We start from the raw sequence: 14,419 nt of genomic DNA on the forward strand, positions 1-14,419 counted from the left end.
CCCCCCTCGCAAACAGAGTCTGATATATTATTTATGGATGTCACCCAATCTGTATTGGTGACCTGACCTCCTCCCTCTCGGTTTCTTTATGTCTAACTCAGACTCTCGCCACATGATCATCCAGTGGAAATGCAACGGTTATTGTTGTCACCTACCGAAAATGCAATGTCTTGTCTCCTCCTATTCTGCATTCTATCTTGTTCTCAAGAAACACATTTCCACGATGACCACTCGCCAACATTTCGTGGTTATCGGGTGTTCTGTTGGTACCGTGCTGACCCTGGGGTAGCATTTGGTGGGCTCTGCACTTTGGTTTGTTCCGATGTCGTTAGTGACTGCATCCCCCTATGTACCAAATTGGAAGCAATAGTGGTTCGAGTGCAGACGACTCCAGCAATCACCATTTACAATGTCTACCTCCCTCCATGTAGGCCACTTACTTACTTTGAACTGTCTACCCTAATCCAGCAATCCTAATCCTGCCTCCCTCCATGAAGGCCACTTCCTTACTTTGAACTGTCTACCCTAATCCAGCAACTCCCTCTCTGTTTCTCCTCATTGGGGACTTCAGTGCCCAGCACCCACTATGGAGGAGTGTCACTTCAACGGGTAGGGGTCTCTTAACTGACCAACTTACCACAGACCTCGATTTGTGTGTCCTCAATGATGGTTCCCCTATCCACTTCATTGCACCTTCTCTGCTATTGATCTCACGATCTCCTCCCCTGCTCTCTGTGACCTTTGTGACAGTGACCACTTTCCAGTGATACTATCGTTCTCTTGCTGCCGACAGGCAGACAGACCCCCACGTTGGGCATTCCACAGTGCGAATTGGCCTTTATATATGTCTGTTGTGCACTTTGACACATCTCTCTCAAATTCCATTGATGTAGTCATGCAAGGAGTCTCTGCCACTATTCTTCATGCTGCTGGCACTGCTGTCACCGTATCCCCTTCATCATCAACCAGTTCTGTGATGGACTAAGGATGTCGCTGTCACCGATGGGCGCTGCAGCAATTAAAGCGACACACTTTACAGACCAACCTCCTTGCTGTTAAGTGTCTGTGTGCTAAGGCTCGTTACCTATAACTCTTCACCTCGGAGGTCTGGTCCAAGCTCTGTAGCCTTCTGAGCCGCCAGCGACAGTCAACTGTCCAGGGTCTTAACCTCAAAGGAGCTCTGTGCACTGATCCATTGGTCCTCGCGGAATACCTCGTGACACACTTTGCAATGGCATTGGCATCCTCTTCCTATCCTGCTACCTTTCTCCGGTGAGTTTCACAGACCTCCCCTCTGTTTCGTCGCACACCACGCTTAGCCCTATAATGCACCCTTCACGGAATGGGTATTCTTGCAGGCTCTTACCTCTTCCAGAGACAAGGCTCCCAGCCTGGATTCCATCCACAGCCAGATGATCCAACACTTGGACATGCTGCAGAGGCAACATCTCCTCAGGGTCTTCAACCGCATTTGGCTCGCAGGTGCTTTTCTGTTACAATGACGAGACAGTATAGTTATCCCCACCTTTAAGCCGGGGAAGAACCTAATGTCTCTTGACAGCAACCATCCAATTAACCTGACGAATGTACTTTGCAAACTGTTAGAGAGGATGTTCAGCTTCAGATTATGTTGGGTACTCAAATCTCGGGGCCTTTCGTCCCCGTATCAGTATGGCTTCCGGGCAGGATGCTCTCCAACTGACCTTTTACTCAGATAGGAAACAGCATCCAACAGGCTTTTACCCACCACTGGAATCTAGTCACTGTCTTCTTTGAGCTTGCAAGACATAAAACGTGCTTCGAACCCTCACATCTTAGTTACCCTCCATGACGGGCTTCTGTGGTCCCCTTCAGATTTTAATCCACGAGTTTTTATCTCTCTGGCTCTTCCGGGTTCGAGTTTGCACTTCACTCAGCACCCCCTCAGATTCAGGAGAATGGTACCCCATGGGGTTCTATGCTAATGTCACACTCTTCCTTATTGCCATCAATGGGCTTGTGACCTCTGTTTGGCGTATGGTTACACTGGCATTTTACATTGACAACTTTTGCATCTGGTGTAGCTCTCACTCGGTAGCATCTGCTGAGTGCCAGCTCCAAGGAGCCATCCGACATGCATCTGCGTGGGCCACCTCCCATGGCTTCTAGTTTTCTCCCTCCAAAACAAGGGTTATGTATTTTTGTCATCGAACTGCAGTATAACGCGATCCAGAACTTTATTTAGGTGACCAGCTCCTGTATGTTGTAGTTCAGTCCCATTCTTGGGCCTTATTTTTGATAACAGGCGGACATGGATGCCACACATTCGCCACCTAAAGACAACATGTATGCAGAGCTTAATGCTTTCCGTCTCCTGGCCCACACATCTTGGGGTGCAGACCGTTCCACTCTTCTCCATTTTTACTGTGCTCTGGTCTTGTCTGGACTAGATTATGGTAGTCAGGTTTATGGCTCAGCAGCTCCTTCCACTTTGAAACTGCTTGACCCTGTCCATCGATGTGTCTGGCTATTAGTGCCTTTCACACTCGTCCCGTTGATAGTCTCGTCACAGAAGTGGGGATTGCCCCTCTCCACATACGACAGAGCCAACTCCTTGTTTCTTACATAACTGCCATTCATAAATTCCCTGACCATCCTATGCATCCTGTGCTCTTTGCCAATGAGGGATGTCTCCCTCCTAACACCTGCCCAGAGCTGGGATTGCCGGTTGGCATGTGTCTCACTACTCCCCTCTGTTGGGATCTCCCATCTCCACTGGACTGCAGCCTCCCCCCCCTCCGTGGATGGTGTGTAGACCACGGATTAGGACCGATCTATTCCAGGGCCCTAAGATCTCTGTCAATCCTGTGGTTTTCAGACATCTTGTATGTGCCATCCTTGCAGAGTTCCAGGGTGCCACCATCTTTTACACTAATGTTTCTAAGACAATGGATAAGGTGGGATACACTTTCCACGTCTCCTCCTGGCTTCGAGCACCATTTATTGCTGGGATCATGTAGTGTGTTCACAGCAGAGCTTCTAGCCATGCACAGGGCTCTCCTTTTTGGTTCTCAGGCCTCCCTCCACAATGTTTTAATTTGTTCAGACTCAGTGCACAGCGTGCAGGCTATGGACTGACTCTACTCCCGTTTGGGCCTGCTATCCATGACCTTCTCTCTGCCCTTGAGTGTGCCCCATGTTCAGTTGTCGTTCTCTGGGTCCCAAGTCATGTGGCATCCCAGGGAATGAACTGGCTGACCATTTGGCTAGAGAAGCAGATATTTAACACCTTTTCTGTTCATGATTCCAGCTGCAGATATGCAGATCTATGTCAAATCTATCTTTGCCCAAAAGTGGAATGCCATCTGGAGCACTACTGCTCATAGTAATAAACTGTGCACAATCAAGAAGTCTACTGCAGTTTGGTGTTCTTCCTTCTGCTTCTCTCGGAAGGAGTCCATTGTTTTATGTCAATTATGCATTGATCATACCTGGCTCACCCATTGTTTCCTCCTATGTAATGACCCACCTCCACAGTATGGTTGTGGAGCCAGATTGAAGATATCCCACATATTGAAATGTCCCCTTCTTTCGGCCGTTCATGTTAAGTATAGTCTTCCCGATTCCTTAAATTTAATATTAGCAGATGATCCACAGATGGTTGAACTGGTCCTCAGTTTCCTCCATGAAAGTGCTTCCCCCCCCTCCCCCCCATATAAGGTTCTACTTTAGTCGTGGAGCAGGGGCAGGTTGGTTGTAGTTGAGCTTTCTTTTCCAGTCTTCTCAGTCTGTGACCCTATGACTGCCTCCTTCTTTCCAGTTTTTAGATTTGATTTTACCATTTATGCCTTTTAATGTGTGGGTTTAATGTTCATTATTTTATGATTTGAGTCTCCTGATTGGATCCGTCCACTTTTAGGGGACTCTCTTCTGTGAGTAACTTTGGAATGGTGACACTGTTGACCTCACCATTTGGTCCCATAACCCTTCTCAATTAATCAATCAGTCGATTGATACCAGGTACCTACTCCAAGCAGCAGATACAGAAATACGTACCCACTTCCTCCACTTTTTTAAAAGCTCGTAAAATAAAGAATGAGAAAGGTATTTGGGCATGTCCAGATTCTTACTGTGGGTATTTGTTGCTCTGGAATATTACCTAAGTGATGACAAGATTTCATCAGGCAAAGTCCTAACCAGACTGATGTTATCTCTGCTAATGAAAATGATGAAAAATTTAAAAAGCCACATGACAAGATCAATAAGAAAAGCATTTGCCCTAATGAAAAAGGAGACCCCAAATTTAAAAACTGGTCTCACAAAATTCTACTCCTCTTGGCAAAATGAGTAAAATGCCAGCAAGTGAAGAAAGTATGCATATGCATTTACTGCACTAATTTGAAACTTGTTTGTTTTGTCATAAGCAGTGTCACATGAAAGAAGTACACAAAGATGGACCTGATGCTTTTGTGTGTATGTCAAGAGCCACATGATAAATTTTGATTGCAGTAGTGTGCATTTGTGTCCTGGTGCTGAAGTGATAACTGTTGAAGCATTACACATTCAGGATACTGACAGTAACGTAACCTATGCATTGTGGGAGGGAGGAGAGTTGGTGAAGAAGACAGTAGAGCCAAAGAAGTTTGTTAGAGCAATTAGGCATTGGGTCATATCCAGAGGATTCATGACAGGCCATAGCAGAAGTAAAATCAGCCACATCCCAGAATACAGGCACATTAGTTCTTCATTTCAATTTTGCTGAGAACTGGTGTGTTGTCTCGCAGAAAGAAATTCAAAGTTACCACTGGCACACATTGCAGGTATCAGTATTCACACAAGTTGCTCACTTCCTTGGAACATCACACTGTTTTGCTATTGTCAGTGATGATCTCATTCATGACTGTGCTCATGCATGATACTCTGTCAGCATGATAATTGATGACATAGCATTTCCTAAACATATGTATGTGAATGATGGTGCAGCATATCACTTTAAAAACCGCTTTCAGCTTTATGGGCATGGTCAACAGTGTAGCACAGTAATTAAGACAAGGTCAGCAACAGGTCACGTAGAAAGTGCATGTGATGGGGTAGGAGGTATCTGTAAACATCTTGCAACATGGTTTTATCTCCAGCACGAAGCCTTCAATGCAATAAGAGATGCTACTGGATTTGTACACACCCTATAAACATCAGTAACTCTTAATTTTAAATGAAAGTACGTTAAGGAAATTTTGTTTAGAAAAGAGAGAAGAGTGGTCTGCTATGAAGCCTGTGGTAGGAATTCAATCAAGTCACTACTGGGTTGCATCCCGGCGTGGCATATACAATGCACGAATGGTTCTCCATGAAATGCAGCCTGTTGTTGTGTGTGAAGTGCAGAGCCTACAGTATATGTTAGAAGACTTTGCTGTGAGCCACTTCATTTATCGTGTGTATGACCATCAATGGTGGGTGGGTCAGATATAAGTGTCTGTCATGAGCTGCAAGATAGAACAGTTTCCTTTAACCTCATGCTCCTGCTTATGCTTTCAAATGGCCATCAACAAAACATCAGTGTGCAGTTCCCATTTCCCATGTACTGCTCTTATTGGATCATCTTGGTCCGTGTGTAAATTCAGCTCAGCTATACAAGTTCAATGAGAAGCAGATAAAAAAGACAAGTGAACTCTTTTCAACAGTACAGTGTTGATTGCTACACTGTAAGCAATTTTAATCCATATGGAAAGTCAAGAAGTAGTAAAATCAAGACAGAAGATGATGATGATGATGATGATGATGATGATTTGTGAATAATATCATAAAAAGAAAAAATTTGTTCTAAAATGCTTTCAGACAAAATTGGCTTGTTTTCCGACTCACTTATAATGTTGTAAAGTAATTATTTTGACTCTTAAATACCAGTTTTGCATGACATTTACTTAAAATCAGCAATCAATTTAAATATTTAAATGTCCATGATTTTTTGACCTTGAAAGTCGGTCAGTCTAAAAAATTTCTCACATTTTGTACAGACAAGTTATTCCCCACTCTGATTGTACATTTCCTGAGTACACTGATCAAGTAACGTACCTTGAAATTTTTAGAACACTTAGGATGGTGGTTTTGGAGAAGATAGTTTCTAAATAACCAAAAAATTTTGGATTTTTTCATCTCCGTGTACAGATATTTTGACAGTTTAAGAATTCCATGCATTAATGTTATAGCTGACAGTTAGCATTCTTTCCACTTTATCATTTGTCAAGACTGTTAACAGCCTGTGACTGCTCAGATTTTGGAAACATAATTTTGAAATTTGCAAGAAACTACGAGTTTTCATAGTTTATTAAAAACTCTCAGAAGTTTGTATGTACTAATCATGTTTCATAATATTGGGAAAGAAGTATGTATTGGAAACAAATACTCTCACTTTGAGACGTCTGCAGCAGTGTAACAAATGATCAGAAAATCAAAATATTGTAGTTTTGGAGAGATATCATATGGAACTTCAACATATATTTTTTCAGCAAACTTTGAAATAGCGATAGGACACATTCACTCTTGAACTGTAGGATTTGAGATGAAATCACAGTACAGTCATTTATCTCTCGATCTATACCCTCAGCTCCCTCCCCTCCATCCAATGGAGAGTATGGGACAACATCTGCAAGAGTGATCATTCCCTGATTGTCATAACCCTATCACACAATTACTCAACTGAGTGTCCTCCATGCTGGACCTTCAGGAAAGCTGAGTGACATCCAGTACTACTCTGCAAGAGAATATTGTTGACTAATTGCAGGAAAGAACAGTTTCAGTCATAAAATCAGCAGAATCAACAATTCCCTTTTCTTTGGGAATGTCTCATCCAAAACTAGTCCCACGATGGGCTTGGGAAATCGCTAAGCCAATCAAAGATCACAGGTGGGCTCCCCAGCTTCTTAAGTGTCACCCATTGGCCTTCTACTTAGTAAAACACTAGAAGAAAGAATGTTGAGAAAGGTATATATTGTTATCATATTTATTTACTTATTTATTAGTCCAGTAAATCTCTTATACATACAGTGCAAGACAGATTTTGGATAATGGTTTAGAGTATAACAACATCGCAGTTATTTTAATTTGTTACTCGTATGATCACTCATTCTGTAATAACCAATTCCTTGATAAAAAGATTTAACATGTTTTCGGAATGCATTTACATGGCAGGTTATTGTAGAGGGCTGCATCTGATTGATGGGCACCGTTTGGACACCCAGTTGTGCTGGAAAGGTATACACAAATATTTTTCTTTAACCAACATAAGTGTTGGGGTAAAGACTTTCTCCTTCTTCATTATGCTTCTGACAAATGACACAATTTATAAAGTGTAAATGTAAGGAATACTGATTGTAACTTTTTGCTTGCTGATTGTTCTTAAAGCATGACGAGAATCACTCCAAAAGATAACACCATATCTTAACTGCAAATGAATCTGGAGAAGAAACACAGTTTTTCCAGTTTCACAAGTTGCATTGATGGACAGCATTCTGATTGTATATGTTTAGTTAGAGAATACTGTGTTTAAGAAAGATATGTGAGAACTCCATTTTAGATTTTCTTACAGGCAAAGGCCTAGAAGCTTTGCCACTGTGACCTTTTGAATTTCGTGGTTGTTCATGCAAATTACTGGAACCACAGCTCTTGTTCACTGGTGTAGGTCAAATTGTATTGTCTCAATCACCGACTAGCAACCGTATTTCCAATATCATCTTAGATGGCAACACTCACACTGACCCTACTGTTATTATAGAACATTTTGCGTCACACTATGCTCAAGCAACTGCATCCCACAACTTACCCTCTACACAAAAGATGGGTTTAGGATAAAAACTGGTCCTTCACTACTGAACTTCTGAAACAATACGTTGTTCCTTTCAGAAAATGCAGACTCTTCAACTCTCAGTCTCTTGGTCACAACACAATGTTGGGACCTGATGGTACCCACAATCGAATGCTGCATCTAACTGTTGGTTACAGCTTTCAATCTTCAATTGTATCTGGTATGAGGACGTATTTTTAATCGAGTGGTTGGAAAGCATGATTGTCCCAGTTTTGAAACTGGAAAAGAACTTGTATGAAATGGGCAACTATAGAATCGCCAGCCTCGCAAATGCCATGCACCAAATTCCTGTCAAGCAGTGACAGGAGAGTAGATTGGTTGTTTGTGTGTTGGCTTACTAGCATTTAAGTAGAAGAAAGTTACTCATTTAGCTTTCTGTGTGTACAATTTTGTAATTTAATCCTAAGTTTCTCACACGTTTGTGAGGCGAAACACCCACAGACGACATCAGCCACAGCTTGCCGTAAATTGGCCCATACAATTGCAGAGCCTATGGCTTATCGTTCCACAGCAGCGTTGAATTCCCAAGCATCTCCGTTTTACCATCAGTTCATTACCACAGAGTGCCAAAATTATTAATGCACAATTTGGACCAACCGGACCCCAACACTCCACCGTTCCGTCCTTCTCACTCGGTATTCTCCGACCCTCCTCTCCTAGTCGCCAGAGGGCCACTCGGCGCCTCACTATCTCTAGCGATACCGATATCGACCTTAACACTCGCGGACTGAACACAATCGTGCCGAAAATCAGCACAAGTGAGAGATTGTTTTGAGGTGTGGCAGCAGCAAAAGACTTTCCAGGAACCAGTTGAAAGACCTCCACAGTTTGTCTGAGTAACAGATTTCAAGTGATTTGGGTGATAAAAATCTTGAATTTTTTGACCTGTTTCAATGGAAGTCTCTTGGCCTGTAGCATGTGGACATTAACAGAGGGTGGGGTTATTGGTAGTTGGGAGCTCCAATCTTAGGGGTGTGGTGGAGCCCATTTTGGATATGTCTACCAAGGAAGGAAAGAAATCCAGTTGCTTACAGGAGAAGGGTGTCACCCTAGATGTGGAATGGGTCCCTCCAGATGCCTTGAAGAGCATGGGATGTGGCCAACTGTAGATGGTTGTTCATGTTGGTATTAATATTGTGTATTGCCTTGGACTGGAAGAGTCTCATTTCTGGTGACTGTCTCAAGTGCTAAAGGCAGCCAGTCTCAGTTGTAAGATGAAGGCGGAACTCACCATCTGTAGCAATGTGTGGATGTTTGATACAGGGATGAAGGGAAAGTCTGAATCAGAGGCACAGATAGTTCTGTGAATGTGTAGGCTGCAGATTCCTTTACTGGACCATAGGGTGGAAAGTGGTCAGGATCCATTAAATTGATCAGGACTCCATTGTACATCCACAACTGAGTCTGCTGTAAGAATGGCTTAAAGCCCATCACCAAACCCCACAGATGTCATCTCTGAGTTAAGGAAAACCTAGGACACCTTATTGCATTACCATATCCTTACTGCACTGTACGTGTTGTGTTAGAGAGGTGTCCCCACCCCCCTCCCCATCTTAGTTTTGATTTGGTATCTTCTCTCACCCTCTCCCCCCTTCCTCACCCTCTCCCCCCTTCCTCACCCTCTCCCCCCTTCCTCACCCTCTCCCCCCTTCCTCACCCTCTCCCCCCTTCCTCACCCTCTCCCCCCTTCCTCACCCTCTCCCCCCTTCCTCACCCTCTCCCCCCTTCCTCACCCTCTCCCCCCTTCCTCACCCTCTCCCCCCTCCCTCACCCTCTCCCCCCTCCCTCACTCTCTCCCCCCTCCCTCACTCTCTCCCCCCTCCCTCACCCTCTCCCCCCTCCCTCACCCTCTCCCCCCTCCCTCACCCTCTCCCCCCTCCCTCACCCTCTCCCCCCCCCCTTCTTTTTGTATTCAGCAATCCCAAGGTGCCTTCTGGAAAGCACAGTCCTTAGCTTTCCCTCATGACTTCAAATTTTTCGATATGAATACATGTGTTATCCACTTGGGCCAATGTAGAATTGTTCATGTACATCCCAAATTTTACATCTATAGTGAATTCATCAATGTAGTTAAGTCATTATTTTTTAGTGCCTTAATTTGATGTGGGTACCACACATTCACCAGATTAAAAAAGATATGTCAGTTGAAACTCGTCATAATCTGCTGCCTCAGTCACACCACCTGGGGCACAGATTGTTCAACCTTCTTGCCTCTGTTCAAAGCACTAGTCTTATCACAACTGGATTATAGTTACCTGGCTTTTGAGTCAGTGTGGTCCATTCAACATTAACAGCTGCTGGATTCAGTTCACCATTGCGAGATCCAGCTTGCAACTGGCATCTGTCAGATGAGCCCTGGTGGGGACAGTGTCCCAGTAGAAAACGTGATTTAGCTTCTTCGGATTAGTCATCAACAAGTACTGTTAAATTAACCAATCTTCAGGTACCATGAACTCCCACCACAAGGGTGATCCAAGTCCGGCAGGTCCTGGAGTTTCTTCGCTGTCCATCGTTGAACTGACTTACTGAGCTGCCGCATGGGAATTCTTCATTCCTGTTACGTGGGGACGCTTTCATAGTTTTATATCCACTTGCAGAGCCATACAAATGCTGTCTGATTCTGAAAGTATAATGAAGTGGGAAGTAGTTTTATGTGTAAATAATTTTTACACAGGATGCAGTTATGGTGCATTTATTTAAGAAATGATGTAAAATGAAGTTGTTCACACTAATTATAAGCTAACTATTAATGGTTCAAGAGCATGGTCTACTGCATGACTAGATCGTATAACGCAGGACTAGATCATAAGACATCCTATCAATGACTGCTGACTATGGCACACAGTCTGTAGCTTGAGCATAGTTGGTATAATTTATATAAGATCATACATCTTTGGTTATGCCAAAGTTGTTCATTTATTTATTAATATCAATATTTCCTGGCACTGTAAAATTACTGGAATATAGTATTTATTACCCCTAGACTACTTCTAATGTCTGAGTAGCAAAAGACAAGTTTTGAAAACAAATAGTTATAACACTTACTTGAATCATGTCAGAATAAATGTACTTTCCCTACATGTCTCTTTGCTGATGTCACGAGTGATTTCTGCATCGACACCTCATCCCACTGCCTCTGAAACTGCCATATGGCTCGCTCGTTCCTTACTCCGTATGTACTGTAGTGCTGATATATTCACTTCACATATGTGAAATAGGAAAACTGGAAATTAAGTAAAATACTCTCTTATGTGCAAATAAGGGGTATCGTAGAGCCTGGCAGGAACTTTCCATTGGACCAAAGGAAAGAACTACACATTTGTCAGCACCAGGCTTATTTGGATATAGAATTTTGTTGTTCTCTATGTTGAAGGGTGTTTCATCTGTATCTTCCATCTTCCATACCTAATGGAATAATTTTGTTATTGTTGGTTCTCTCAAATATTTCAATAGTTCTGAGGTTCCCTGATTCAGAATTTTCAATTTCCTATTGAATTCTTCTCGAGGCTCATCTTCATCTGCTTCATCTTAACTTCCTATAACGTTGTCATCAGGTTTCTTTCTCTTGTATACTTTGACTTCTATTCTTTGCTTAGTACTGGTTTGCCACCTGAGCTTTTAATACAGCCGATTTTCTGTTCTCCTGAGGTTTCTTTAATTTCCCTGTAGGAGGCATCCATCTTACCCAGTTATGCATATTTAAGCAACTTCGCATTTCTCCTCTAGCCATTCCTGTTTTACCATTTTGCACTTCCTGCCCTTATCCCTCTCCTCCTTGTGAATGCATGAATGTTTTTTTTTTTATTTATTTATTTTTATATAGCAGCAACAGTATAATAGTTTAACTCTGCAATGGAATGGGCCTTCAAGAGAAACATAATTAATCGTCCAGAAGTTACGCAATGATACACAATCGACTTTGTGATGTGTTGTATTCCTCTTTAATCGGTGTAGCTCTGTGAGGCTTCATGCATCGTCATTGACTGGACGCAGCTGAGTACATGTGCCGCTTCCCTACTCTCTCATTGCTACTGCTTCTCCCCTTCAGCTTGAAGTTAGTGCTGCCACCATTTCTTGCCACTAATCTAACAGCTGCTTACAGGAGTTGGGGAGGGATGAGGGTTGGCTTGTTTGGATCTGATTCTGATACTTGTAGATGCATTGGCCAGAGACTTGGCTCATGTGGGCATTGGTTGTGTCTGAATGACGTGTGAATATGTGTATATGTGTGCGTGCATCTGTGTGCGCGCGCTTTTCTTTTCAGACAAAACCTATGGCTGGATATTTAGTTGTGAGAGTGTGATTGTCTTTTCTGTGTGCCTGTCTGCAGCTCAGCAATCATCTTTATGGTGAGTTGCTACCTATCCTCATTATCATTGAATCTCAGAGTATTTGAAAAAGTTATCTTTTGCATTGATTGATCACCATGGACTTATTTCATCAACATGCTGTCTGTGGCTTATGACTAGTTGGCGACATGGTTGGATTTCCACAATGGGCCAAAACTGCAGGCCACTTTTGCTGGTATCTGTAGTGGATCGGGCCTGCCAAGTGAATATAGTCTCACCAATCTGCCTGCAGGCCGGGTCTGTTTGTGTGTGGCATAATGCAGTGAATTTTCATGTTTTATCCATGGACCCAGGACTGCGATGCTTCCCAGCAGGCTAGAGGCCATGGGTTATGGATTTCAGGAATTGCGACTGTCTCACCACAAATATGTTGTACAATGTAGTGTTTTATAGACATTTTGTTTTTTAGAAAGTATGGACAATAAGAAGAAAATAGTCAGTTGCTGTTGATTTGCACGCCATGTGCTCACATATTTCTTGAAAGAAAAATCACAAAATACCTGTAAAATAATGGGTATAACACAATGGGTAATAACCGACAATAATGAAATAGTAGAACCAATATTTTATTGGCAGTCACATACAGTGTTGGTTTACACAATTCTTCCCCACCATTTACACTTCTTTCAAGACGCCTACATTTTTTTTCTGAGGCTATTTCTGGAATCAGTGAAGGTATTTTAAATTTGTCATGCGACTCCGAGGAAATGCCAATTTTTGTCACCAAATGTATTTCGTTTTATTGAAATAAAATAACATCAGTGGTCTTAATGAACCACACATACCATTTGGGTTGCTTTCTCCATCTAGAAACAGTTCATTACAAAAGATGTTAGTGTTAGTGCTTAAGATTTTTGCTCCCATCAGGAAACCTCATCTGCTTGCAAGGTTTTTTTTAGATATTTCCTCGTTTGCACTATTGTTTCTCGTACGGTAGCTGCAAAGACAGATTGTCAACTTAGCCTTGAGATCTCTAAATTCATCAGGGAAAAATGCTAGAACTTGTTTGGATTCAGGGAAGTTCACTTGGGGAAACTCTTCTCAGATTGCAAGTGAAATTGTCATCACGTATCATCATGTAAGTTGAAAACTCCTAAATATATTACCATTTAAGAGTTTCGTCAGTATAGTTTGTGAGTGAGTGAGTGAGAGAGAGAGAGAGAGAGAGAGAGAGAGAGAGAGAGAGAGAGAGAGAGAGACCGTGTGGCTCAATGCTACCAGGAAGTATCCATTATCCTGAGGTCTCGGCAGTCTTGGAATAATCACATCTGTATTTGTGAAATGGATATTTTAATACTTTAACAAATTCTTATGTACCTGATAATGTTTTGATATGTGATTCTGAGAAATTTTGAAATGTTTACTGTCTTGGTAATGTATTGGAGAGAGTTTAATTTTATTTTTACGTGTTGGATATCTTTGTAATAATAAGTGACTGGGTACAAATTTTATAAAGATATTTGTAAATAGAGTACACATTTAAAGTTTTCCCCCTCATAGCTTTAGATTATGATCCACAACTGCTTTATAGTACTTGTTAATGTGACCAATTTTTCATACATATTGATACACATTTATAAAAATAAACAAACTAGTAGTTCGTTTCTCACAGAGAAGGGAGGAATAAGTTAACGAAGGGTAAAAAGGGAAGAGCAAGTTATCAGACCTGAGGATGGGGAAGACCCACCTGTTGTGACAATGAGGGAAGAAAAGTCTTCACAACAGATAACTTGTCTATCTTATGGTTCGAGCTTGTTCTTTTTTACCCTTCCCTAACCTATCTTTATCACCTCACCGATGAAGGAACTAATAGTTCCAAAAGCTATGATAGTGTACATTTTTGTTACATGCCTATCAGCTGTACTGAAATCTCACTGTCTGTACAGAAGTACTATCCAGCAATTATATTTCATAATTTTATAGTTTCTTGAGTGAAATTTCCTTTTGGTACAATTAACCAATTGTCATAGCTTACACTCTATTAATACACAATATATGTTCGTTAGGCTGTACTGTTTTTTCCCCCTCAAAAGATTAAATTTTCTTTGTTATTTGTTTTGTAGAAGAAAAGGAAGACGAAACTTAAATCTGACTATCAGGTGAATGGAACTAGTCCATTTCCTGATAATGACGATGACGAGGAAGAACTGAAACAGTTGGCAAGAAAGTATGAAGAAAAATATGTAAGTTACTTTCACATTAATATATGTAATATTGGAATGTACAATTA

General features: G+C 41.9%; 1 protein-coding gene across 2 annotated transcripts in view; it reads left to right on the forward strand.

The window, feature by feature from the left end:
• LOC126412195 (ubinuclein-1) overlaps positions 1–14,419 on the forward strand; it is a 389,778-nt gene that overhangs the window by 47,268 nt on the left and 328,091 nt on the right. For both annotated transcript variants that reach the window (XM_050081677.1, XM_050081678.1), the window contains exon 2: positions 14,253–14,372. In XM_050081677.1, coding sequence (XP_049937634.1) covers positions 14,253–14,372 — 120 coding nt within the window. The remainder of the gene's footprint in view (positions 1–14,252; positions 14,373–14,419) is intronic.

This window comes from Schistocerca serialis, chromosome 7 (genome assembly GCF_023864345.2).
Source record: "Schistocerca serialis cubense isolate TAMUIC-IGC-003099 chromosome 7, iqSchSeri2.2, whole genome shotgun sequence".
Taxonomy (NCBI): Eukaryota; Metazoa; Arthropoda; class Insecta; order Orthoptera; family Acrididae; genus Schistocerca; species Schistocerca serialis.